General features: G+C 40.5%; 1 protein-coding gene across 1 annotated transcript; it reads left to right on the forward strand.

Moving 5' to 3' along the window:
• Window positions 1–1,516: 1,516 nt before the first annotated feature.
• Window positions 1,517–7,024, forward strand: LOC124279604 (prostaglandin reductase 1-like). The gene is made up of 8 exons (XM_046715447.1): window positions 1,517–1,534; window positions 2,298–2,348; window positions 3,052–3,237; window positions 3,726–3,843; window positions 4,084–4,236; window positions 5,629–5,734; window positions 6,248–6,366; window positions 6,914–7,024. The coding sequence occupies exons 1-8, from the start codon at window positions 1,530–1,532 to the stop codon at window positions 7,022–7,024; spliced, it is 849 nt and encodes a 282-aa protein (XP_046571403.1). The 5' UTR covers window positions 1,517–1,529.
• The last annotated feature ends 5,275 nt before the right edge of the window (window positions 7,025–12,299 follow it).

Consider the following 12,299-nt stretch of genomic DNA (forward strand, 5'->3'; position numbering starts at 1 on the left):
ACTATCGTAGGGCTACGACTGGCGTACCTCCTTATACTGTAACATAATATCTCCATAATAGTCGTAGCGCAACAAAAGCTTTGGGAAACGGGGCCCAGGTCCGCGCCCACATCCGTGGTGACCTCCAGCTGAACTCTCTTGTCAACAGATAGCCAATCGTCCCAGGTAATGCCCAGGTTACTATATATAGGACACGAGCGTACAGTTCATTCGAGAGTAGGTTGAACAGGAATTCATTCATCTCCTTCCAGAGACTGGCGGTCTGTACACACATGTAAATAAAGCGCTTATCGCTCGTGACAGGGCTCGGTGTTGATTCGAAATAGCAAGTCATAGTTGTATTTCACCGTCCAGTTGAGGTTACATAATGAAATTCCTCGCTCTTACATCAATTACAGACAGTCAAAATAAGCAGGGACAAGTACGGCTCTATCTAACACCAGTTCCTTTCGAGTACCATGTTTATTTAATATACCCCGGTCTCCCCTTCTCCCCAATAACTGAAATTAGGAAGTACAAAATTTCCTTTTCCTTTTTGGAGATTTATTTCTTTATTTCATTTTTTCATTCATTCATTCATTTATTTATTCATTGTTTGTTTGTTTGTTATTTATTTACTTATTTATCCATCCATCCATCCATCTATTCATTCACACACTCACTCACTCACTCAATTATTTTGGGGTATAATTCCTGCCTAGTTGATGTGATCAAATGAACTACACATAAAGTTAAAATGAATGAAACTGTTCTCAGAGAAAAACTTTCAGTTGGTTTAGATTACAGTCTATTAACAATGTTTAAGTTGCATATTAGGTATCAGGACTGCAATTAATAAGAGCGTGTTTTGAGAACGCCTGTCTACTCGCCCTCCTCTAAACGTTTTAGTTGTATCAGCTAAACCATGGTGAAACTTGTTTTCTTGTCATTAGAGTGATGTTTGAGGTTGATCATGACACCAAATGTACACCTTGAACGACGTTCGCCTTCACAAATAAAATTGGTTGTAAATGTGTTTTTATTGAACATTCATGTGAGGAAACTTAAGCATACAAATGTAGGGTACATCAGATTGACCTTTAGAAGAGATTCTTTTGATTCTGTTTTTTCTTACGATTTTGAAAAAGGCTTTGTATTGTAGAATTACCTTTTACGATGCAGAAATTACGAATGGACAAGGTATGATACGGGCCCTGGCCAACCCCAGGCTCTGCTTACTTTAAAAATAAAATCGACAACACACTTTCCACAACAATATAAACCTCTTCCAGAAGCAGAGTCGAATGTACAATTCTGACTATATAAGATTAATTGTGACTTCTGACAACACTAAGTCTTGTAACTAAAATATAGCATTTCAAATAAAATTGTAAAGAAATGTGCTCATGGATGAAACATTGTTTCGAGACTAACATCGTCAAATGACAGTTTAAGTGTACATGCGTTTGTGTTTGTTTATATTCATGCAATATTTTCTGTTTGTTTTAGAATTCATCTGTGATGCAGTATATCTCAGTGTGGACCCATACATGAGGTAACATCTAGTTTGGATTCATTTTTCCCAAATATAATTCTTCAAAGGTATTTAGATGTTGATGAAGTAATACAAGACAAATCGTATGGACAGCAACTTCTTTATTTGTTTATCACGGCGTTTCTGGGCTAGTTCTTGCCCCTTCACGTTTCTGGGCTAGGTCTTACCCCTTCTTCTTCAAAAGGACAAGAACTAGCCGAGAAACGCCGTGGTAAAGAAAATAAAGACGTTGTTGTCCATACGATTTTTCTGGTATTTTCTCAAATGGTTTTATTATATTCGATTAGACTAGCCAGTGATTGAAATAGGGTCATCTCCTTTGGAAAGTTGAACCTACAGCATACATCACATTGAGAGACGATATGACAGGTCGTTTATAAATCAAATGGACCCTTGAAGATCCGGGTTAGAATTTGTCTTCAGTAACCCATGCTTGTCGTAAGCGGCGACTAACGAGATCGGGTGGTCAGGCTCGCTGACTTGGTTGACACATGTCATCGTATCCAATTTCGTAGATCGATGTTCATGATGCTGATCACTGGATTACCTGGTCTAGACTCGATTGTATGCAAACTGTATAGCTGGAATATTGCTGAGTGCGACGTAAAACAGCAAAACAAACCACCATCTCCCCCAAACAAACAAATAAACAAATAAATATAAAGCAAATGTGCTCCCGTGTCTGAAACCTTCTGTGCATATGGCTTTACATAGATACTTCAGTACCTCACCCCCACTGTATTTGGTTACACTTCTTTTCCAGGACACGTGTATCCTCTGTCGGGGTTGTGATCATGGGCGAACAGGTAGCGAGGTAAGCAGCTTTGTGATTTCTACTGAACAATGGAGTGAGTGAGTGAGTGAGTGAGTGAGTGAGTGAGTGAGTGAGTGAGTGAGTGAGTGAGTGAGTGTGAGTGAGTGAGTGAGTGAGTGAGTGAGTTTAGTTTTACGCCGCACTCAGAAATATTCCAGCTATATGGTGGCGGTCTGTAAATAATCAGGTCTGGACCAGACAATCCAGTGATCAACAGCATGAGCATCGATCTACGTAACTGGGACACGATGGCATGTGTCAACCAAGTCAGCGAACGTGGCCACCCGATCCCGTTAGTCGCCTCTTACGACAAGCATGGGTTATAGAAGATCAATTCTAACCCGGAAGTTTCACGTGCATTGCGCCTGCATTATGTGTTCTTTGACATTTTATGCGTCTATTGAAAATCATGCTGTTACATACAGGTATTTCAACGCGGAGTGCGTTTGGATGTGATGTTTTATAAACAAAAATACCACAGAAATCATAAACAAAATAAACAGTCTTGTAAAATCCTTCCTGTACCGATACACTGCTGTATCAAAATGCCATTTTCGTTATGCGTTTCTTTTTGAGAGAGAGTATATTTTGGTATAAAACATAGCATGGACGAACAGAATCGGAGAATTTGGACAGACCACAGGTTCGGTTAAGTTGGGATATTCGGGTACGGTTTAGTTCACTATTCAGCAATTGTTTCCAGGGTGACGGAGAGTAAAAACAAGGACTACCCCGTCGGATGCCTGGTACAGGGTGTGTTGGGATGGCGTTCGCCTACACTGGTCGACGCTGCAAATAAGAAGGTCACCGAAGCCATGTTTCTTATCAAAGTGCCCGACCTTGGAAAACTAGAACCCTCCACCGCACTGGGAATCTTGGGCATGCCAGGGTAGGTGTTCTCATCAACTGTGAATTAAGTCGTCTGTCCGAGAATTAGGTGTTGAACTTGGTGGTATGTCAATAAATGACATGGGATGCCAGTAAGTGAATTACATTAGGTGTGGTGTCAGTGAACAGTTTCGGTGTCATTAAGTATGACGTCGGTGATTTAAGAATTGTCAATTTATAAAAAATGATGGAAATGAATAGGCGAATTAGGTAAGTATGATGTGTTAAGTGATTTTGGTGTTATGTGAAACGGTACTGACAATGTATGAGTGGGTGATGTTTCAACATTAAGCAATACTCCAAGTATATCACAGAATGAAAGTCCACACAACTAGACAAACTAGTGGTTGATATCATGACAAACCTCCAATGTCGTCGAGTACGATGACGTGAGCGTTGATGTCAACGAATGTGCCAGTTTAATTTTATTTGAACAGCGTGAACATCCCCAGGTTTTGATATTTTCATTGAGCGACTGCAACATTTCAGAATGACAGCTTATTTTGGTTTCCTGGAGCTCTGTCAGCCAAAGGCTGGAGACACTGTAGTGGTCAACGGTGCAGCAGGGGCGGTGGGCAGTGCTGTCGGACAGATCGCCAAGATCAAGGTGGGAATTCAGACAGTATAACCCTACAACTGAGAATATATATGTGATGCTTCAAAAACGACCACCTCACCACCTCACCACACCAACACTCCCCACCTACACTCGGAATACACAGGTCCGGTTAAGCTGACTTTTAATAAACAGCTCATGATATTAGTAATTTGTAATTTATATAAAAGATTAACGTTGCTCAGCAGATAGTATTGAAACAGTTTTAAATAGCTTTAACATCGTTTCCAGGGATGCAAGGTGATTGGCTTTGCTGGATCAAAGGAGAAATGTGATTGGGTGAAGAGTCTTGGATTTGATCACGTGTTCAACTACAAGGAACAAGACATCGACAAGTCCCTGAAAGAGGCTGCCCCCGACGGAGTGGACTGCTACTTTGATAACGTAGGTACAGCGTCCACCTATTGTCAAAATACTGTACAACTTTAACAAATGGACGAACTGTCATCGCAGTAGGCGACAAAGGATGGGCAGAGTTAGATCTGGTAGTAGACAAGGCTTCGACTATATGTGACCACGTTTGCACCCTTATTGGGCAGTAGAAGACCAGGGTTGACACTTATTGGGCAGTAGAAGACCAGGGTTGCACACAAATTGGTCAGTGGGAGACCAGGGTTGAACACTTACAGGGCAGTAGAAGACCAGGTTTGAACACTCATTGGGCAGTAGAAGACCAGGGTTGAACACTTACTGGGCAGTAGAATACCAGGGTTGAACACAAATTGGGCAGTAGAAGACCAGGGTTGAACACTTATTGGGCAGTAGAAGACCAGGGTTGCACACTTATTGGGCAGTAGAAGACCAGGGTTGCACACTTATTGGGCAGTAGAAGACCAGGGTTGCACACTTATTGGGCAGTAGAAGACCAGGGTTGCACACTTATTGGGCAGTAGAAGACCAGGGTTGCACACTTATTGGGCAGTAGAAGACCAGGGTTGAACACTTATTGGGCAGTAGAAGACCAGGGTTGCACACTTATTGGGCAGTAGAAGACCAGGGTTGCACACTTATTGGGCAGTAGAAGACCAGGGTTGCACACTTATTGGGCAGTAGAAGACCAGGGTTGCACACTTATTGGGCAGTAGAAGACCAGGGTTGCACACTTATTGGGCAGTAGAAGACCAGGGTTGCACACTTATTGGGCAGTAGAAGACCAGGGTGGCACACTTATTGGGCAGTAGAAGACCAGGGTTGCACACTTATTGGGCAGTAGAAGACCAGGATGGCACATTTATTGGGCAGTAGAAGACCAGGGTTGCACACTTATTGGGCAGTAGAAGACCAGGGTTGCACACTTATTGGGCAGTAGAAGACCAGGGTTGCACACTTATTGGGCAGTAGAAGACCAGGGTTGCACATTTATTGGGCAGTAGAAGAATAGGATGGCACATTTATTGAGCAGTAGAAGACCAGGGTTGCACACTTATTGGGTAGTAGAAGACCAGGGTTGCACACTTATTGGGCAGTAGAAGACCAGGGTTGCACACTTATTGGGCAGTAGAAGACCAGGGTTGAACACAAATTGGGCAGTGGGAGACCAGGGTTGAACACTCTTTGGGCGGTAGAATACCAGGGTTGAAAACGCATTGGGCAGTAGATGAACAGGGTTCAACACTACGTGGGTAGCGACTGGGTGAGTGGTTTTACGCCACATTTAGCACTATTCCAGCAATATCACAGCGGGGAACACCAGCCCATGTTTGGCACAGATGTGGCAGTTTGAGACCTTTGTGTTCACAATCCGTAATCACTTACAACAATCATGTACTTTTACAGGTTGGAGGAAATTTCACGGCTAAAGTTCTTCAACACATGAAAATGTTTGGTCGTATTTCTGTTTGCGGCGGTATCTCAGTCTACAATGACGCAAAGCCAGCTCTCAGTAAGTATCCGCTTATCATATTTCTAGCTTCATAACAGCACACATTAATGTTTTCTATTATAATATTTTATTGTCAATAATGTAATAAGATATTGCTTAAGAATCGAACGTATAGTTCCTTCAGTGCTGGCCGATATTATCTCTTCCCCTAAATATTCTGAGGGAATTAAATAAGGGATCAGGTGAACGCATAAGTGTTCTTATATTATTATTTTCACAGCTTGTGAAGAAACCTGGAAAAATATATCCCGCAGTAAATATATGATCACTGATGGTGTCTGCACACAGTGCTAACCGATATCTACCATATATTATCATATATTTTATAGATTCCCCGCTATACAATATTACCTACATGCATTAATTAGTGTTTAATACAATTCGTAAAATTTAGGGTGTTACATTTCAACAGTATAGTCGACCGAATTGAGCTGATATAAAGAGAAACCGCTATGTGCAACAAGTCTTCTATTTTCGTGTGTACATCCATAAGTTTATTGTGTCCACTCACAGCTCCAGATCCGTTCATGACGATCCTACACAAACAACTTAGAGTTGAAGGCTTCATGGTGTTGCGATGGGCGGCAAGATATCCAGAAGGCAAAGCTCAAATGAAGAAATGGATAGAAGAGGTAACCGCTATCTAAATTCGTAGACCCTTGAAGATCCTGGTTTGAATTGATCTTCAGTAACACACGCTTGTCGTAAGAGACGACTCACGAGATCGGCTGGTCAGGCCCGCTGACTTGGTTGGCACATGTCATCATATCCCAATTTCGTGGATCGATGCTCATGCTGTTGAACACTGGATTGTCTAGTCCAGACTCGATTATTTACAGACCGCCACCATGTAGTCTATTGTTATGTAGATATTTTCCTTGACTTCCAGTTAATTAAGTGTCAAGTAAGAAAAATAAAGTTTGACCTCCTCTCTATAGTTCTTTATATCAGGGGCGGTGTGGTAGCCTCGTGGTTAAAGCGTCAGGCCGAAGACCCGGGTTCGATTCCCCACATGGGTACAATGTTTGAAGCCCATTTTAGGCGTTCCCCTACGTGATATTGCTGGAATATCGTTAGAAGCGGCGTAAAAAACATACTCACTCACTCGTTATATCATTTGTTACTGTAATCTGTGATTCGCAGTTCTGATCATGGTCAAAAAGCATATTTCTATTCCAGGGAAAGATCAAGTTCAGAGAGACGATCAAAGAAGGCTTCAACAACATGCCCAAGACCTTCATGATGCTCTTGGAAGGCGCCAACACTGGGAAGATGCTGGTGAAGGTCTAGATCAGCTGTTTGATCACTGATCATTTCAGTCTGCATTAACTCGTATATAAACTACTCTTAATGACGTTTAACTTATGGATGCATTAATTTTTGTGATCTTGTAGCTGAATGATTTGTAACTTTTTAAACTTAGGAAACATTTAAATGATAAACAATTTATAACTCGTTACAATTTCATTCTGGATACTCATTTGTCCAAAAGTGTTTCAGTCCATGCATTCGTGTTCATGCATACATCATATACGTACTTAATGTTTATGAAAGATCAAATATTGTGATGTTGTAGCTGTGTTTTGTTAAGATCTGTAACTCAAGAAACATGAATAAAATCTGCAATCAACACATTCTGCGAGTTAAAGTCTTTGAAATATATATCAGGCGACAGGCAGAATTTGTTTTTGTTTATCAAATTTAACAAGTGGCCTCTGTAGCAAACAAGCGCCGTTAAATAATCGTTTCTCGTGTTCTGAGTGAGTGAGTTTAGTTTTACTCTACACTCAGCAATATTCAAGCTATGTGGCGGCGGTCTGTAAATAATCGAGTCTGGACCAGACAATCCAGTAATAAACAGCATGAGCATCGATTTGCGCAATTGGGACAGATGACATGTGTAAAAACCAAGCCAGCGAGCCTGACCACCCGATCCCGTTAGTCGCCTCTTACGACAAGCATGGGTTACTAAAGGTTCATTCTTACCCATGGTGCGGGACACCAAAAATGGGCTTTCCACGTTGTACCCATGTGGGGAATCGAACTCAAGTATTCGGCGTGACCAGTGAATGCTTTAACCACTAGGCTACCCCAACACGCATGGGGCATTTCAGCATTTGGAGGTATGTTCATTAATCTCAGCTGACAATTGATAACCTTGATATATGATTTTCAAAACAAGAATTTCTTACAAGCATAATAATGAATATTCTCTAGTACATCGAGTTTGTAACCCTCACACCGCCGATCTGTATCGAAGTATCGGACTTATTTCAACACCATATATTCTGGAAAAGAGTAGCATTTCCCAAGAGTATTGATATGTTTGAATATACTTATTAACTCTTTGTGCATGCACTGATTTGTTGGTTTGTTGCTTAAGGCCGCAATCGGCAGTATTATTCCTGTTTCATTCCACTCAAAACACTTACCATGTGCAAACATTTTTTCGATTCCAAACCTATCATGAGCAGGTGTTTACGGATTTCTGTAGCTAATTACTGACTATAAATATTACCATATGAACTGTACTCAACACTGTTCAGATCACGTTGTACAGATATTGCCGATTGACACCTTGTTTGAACGATTGACACCTTCAAACTCAGGCAACTTCCGTTCCCTATTATTACATTAAACAGTTAAATAGTAGGTGTTAGGATAGATTTGGTGAATGCTTTCTATAGCAGGTGATCCTTTAATGAGTGAGTTTGGTTTTACGCCGCTTTTAGCAATAATCCATTAACATCGCGGCGGGGGACACCAGAAATGGGCTTCACACATTGTACCCATTTGGGGAATCGAACCCGGGTCTTCGTCGCGACGAGCGAACGCTTTAACCACTAGGCTACCCCACCGCCCCAGGCGATCTGTGACATAGAATACGTTCTATACTTCCAGTATCTCATCCGTTCTATAACACTCGAGGGATGCCGTGTCCCAGATTCCTGTATTAGTTCGAAAGGATTATTCCATCTAAAGTGATCAAACATGTGACTGTTCCGAACGAAATCCACTAACATGTTATCCCTTTCATGATCTCACGAACAATCCAGATCGTTGAAGGTGTGAAGATTGATGCACAGCTAATATGAGCAGCCGACCTTTGGATGCATGCGTTACCGGGACACTTCATATTCAGTATTACTGCACTCCACATGTCATTACCCCCAGCTCAGTACGTAATTCTGGCTGAGCAGGCTGACGACAAAATGGTTAAATCAAAGAAGTGGATACTTGCTACCAAGTTTGAAGGAGAGCCCAAGGACTCCAACTTCATGCTTGAAGAGGAGGACCTGCCTGCTTTGAAAGATGGAGGTGAGAATATGTCGTTATGGTGGCCTTGGAATCTGCACCCACACTGGAACATAGTTACAAATTCCCCTACATAGCGTATAATGTGATATAGCGTACACTGTTATATAGGGTAAATTTGATATAGCGTACAATGCATGCACCTTGCCACACTCCAACAAAACATCCTCGTCCGTGACCTAACTGGAAAGCTGCCGAATTCGTTTCACGTCAACAGATCGCTAATCATCCCAGTTTATGCCCAGGTTATTTTATCTACTATCCAGGACACGGCTGGACACTTGATTCGAGTTTATCCTGTAATAAACCCCTTTTGAACCAATCCACCTCCTTCCATTGACTGACGGTACTTGTAAAAACGCACTCGTGTAAGTGAAGTGTTTTTCGTTGGATAGGGGGCACGAAGATTTGAAATAGCAAGTCATAGTTGTAAGGTCGCTATCCATCTGAGGGTACATAAACATGTGACTGGCTGTGACATCAATTACAGAGTGTGTACACGTACAAGTTGGATCACCTTTGACTATATGCAACACCAGGTCATTTCGACTGGTTTTTGTATATTGAGAAAGCTTAACCATATACATGCAGGTTACACTGGACCCACGTTTAGCAGAGATATGTTATGATTCTGGCTTCTTATAATTTTGAAAAGGACTTTTTTTGTAGATATCATTAGTATGACTATTATTTTTTACTTTTATGACAACACTAAGTTTGTTGGTAGCCGTATGCAAAAACCGTCTGCATGGGGTCTGCAAATATTTCAAACAGATAGTTTTGATCTGCTTTTCAAATACAATTGTAGAGGAGTGTGTCCGTGTATACATTTGTGTTTGTCTATAATAGTGTAATTTATGTTTTTGTTTGTTTTAGAATTCATCTGTGATGCAGTATACCTCAGTGTGGATCCATACATGAGGTTAGCTCGAGATTGACCTCAGTTTTCTCAAAATGCTTATTAAATTGGATTAGACTACCCAATGATTGAAATAGGGTCATCTGCTTTGGAAAGTCGAATCTACAGCATAGGTTTCATTACGCATGAAGAGACGATATGCCAGGTCGTTAATAAACCAAATGTGTTCCTGTGTCTGGAGCCTTCTGTGCATATGGCTAAACATACATACTTCAGAACCTCACCCTCATCGTAGTTGTTTTCACTCCGTTTTTAGGGCGTTTGATTTGCCTGTCGGGAGATGTATCATGGGCGAACAGGTAGCGAGGTAAGCGGCAAGGTGACCTCTTCAGTTATATTGCTTAGGATTCTTGAACATGTTTATATGCATTCGATTATACGCATATGCTAACATTATACAATTATAGACTCTTGTAGAGGTCGATATCGGTTTTTATTGACCTGAGTAAAACAATATCGACCGAGCTTGCGATATCGACCTCTACAAGAGTCTGTAATTGTTTTATTATATAATGAAAGAGAAACGGGTTTTAACATAAACTTTTAATGCACACACTGTGCCATCTATCCGAGTGATCTGATTGGCTGAAAAGCGGGGGAAGCCGCTTCGTACGGGATTCCTTGTCTATTTTTAGTAACCCAAGTCAATATCGTAATTTATCAGAAAACTCAAGTCAATATCGTGTTTTGTAGTCAATCATGTGACGGTCTTTTGACCAATCGTGGTACAGGAAAAATACTACCTATATAAAAAATAAGTATAAACATATGTAGTTTTGTATAATACTTAGTATGCTCGTGCAGTGTCAGTTAACTACACGTCGGAATCCCCAGATACAGTTCAGTTAACTATTAACCCATTCAACACCGCAGGCCGAATAATCGGCCACGACGTCATAAGTCCCCATAAGACCGATTAATCGGCCTAGCAGTAGTCACGTCAAAATGAGAAAATTAAATAAATAATTTTAGGAACCTACCTGTCATATGATTCATGTATTAAATCTATCACTTTTCACATTGTCGGAAAACACTTATTACATTTCAATTGACTGACAGAATTAAAATTCTAAACAAATTTTCGTAATGTTATTGAAAATAATGATTCTCGGGCAACGGGTCCACAATAATATTGTCAAAGAACAAATTTAAAGTAACGATGTTTCGAGGAAATCATTCAATAAATTGAATAAACTAATGAATAAAATGAACCACAGTATTCATAAAAGTTGTCAAACGTGTTTCTAAGTTACATCTTTTCGTGCGATCATGTAATGTAAGTCTAGAGACATCTGAGCTTTCGTCACCTCAATCTTCACGCTCGGGAACGATGTTTAGTGCTAAAGTATACTCAAGCCAATAATGGTTGTCACCCCTTCAATTTTTTTAATTAGAGAGGGGTCGTGGGCTGGGGGTGTGAGGTGTGTGTGGGATTGGGGTGGGGAGGGGGGTGACAACCATTATTGGCATGAGTATATATGCATGAAGCATTTTTGTCACAGGTACCAACCTAGCACGATACTTCCAATAAGTTCCATAATTTACGTATAGGTGTCCATTTCTTGCTTAACACGTTCAGAATAGCATTATTTTACCCAAAACGTTCGTCTAAAGCTAAAATTTTCGTTTACGAGGACGGTATCCATTGCTGTAATATGATTGGTTGCCTTAGGTCACGTGCAAGATTTTGACCAAACACGATCTTTATGCAAGACTGTTGCAAAAACAACAACAACATCATTAGACACCAATCATTATCCAATAAAATCGCTTCTTACAACTGTTAGAAGGTAAGGTAAGGCAAGGGTACAGTGACATTGTTGATGTTCAGAGCTTCCGATCGATACCCATCGTCAAATGAATCGCTTCGCATGTTAGTCATATGAGGTTTTGATTACGGAGGTATTTCCCGCTGTTGTGTCATGTTACCGAGCGGAAAGCCACTGATCACATCGGGAAATAGGCGACCATATATATTATTTAAAAAATCTTTTTGCAATAAGTTCCCGATTACAGTAAACATGAAAAATATAAAAGGAAAGGGCATGAGGATATCATGGATGTCACGAAAGGAAAAAAATTGCCGCAGTTTTCACTTCCTTCGTGTTTTTTATCTTGACATTTTAAATGTGTAAAATTGCATTTTCATTAAAAATATACGTATTTAAGTTGTAGTTGTTTTATTTGAATAATATGATAAAAATAAGTTTCATAATTATCAACAGTAGGAATAGACTTTTCACATGGTGTATGAGATGTAGTATCACATAACGTTTTACAAGCTGATATTTTCCTTGATAAACATATAGGTTTCATCTATGACCATAGAGT

Source organism: Haliotis rubra, unplaced genomic scaffold (assembly GCF_003918875.1).
Source record: "Haliotis rubra isolate DU_JTF1 unplaced genomic scaffold, ASM391887v1 Scf253, whole genome shotgun sequence".
In the NCBI taxonomy this organism is placed as follows: Eukaryota; Metazoa; Mollusca; class Gastropoda; order Lepetellida; family Haliotidae; genus Haliotis; species Haliotis rubra.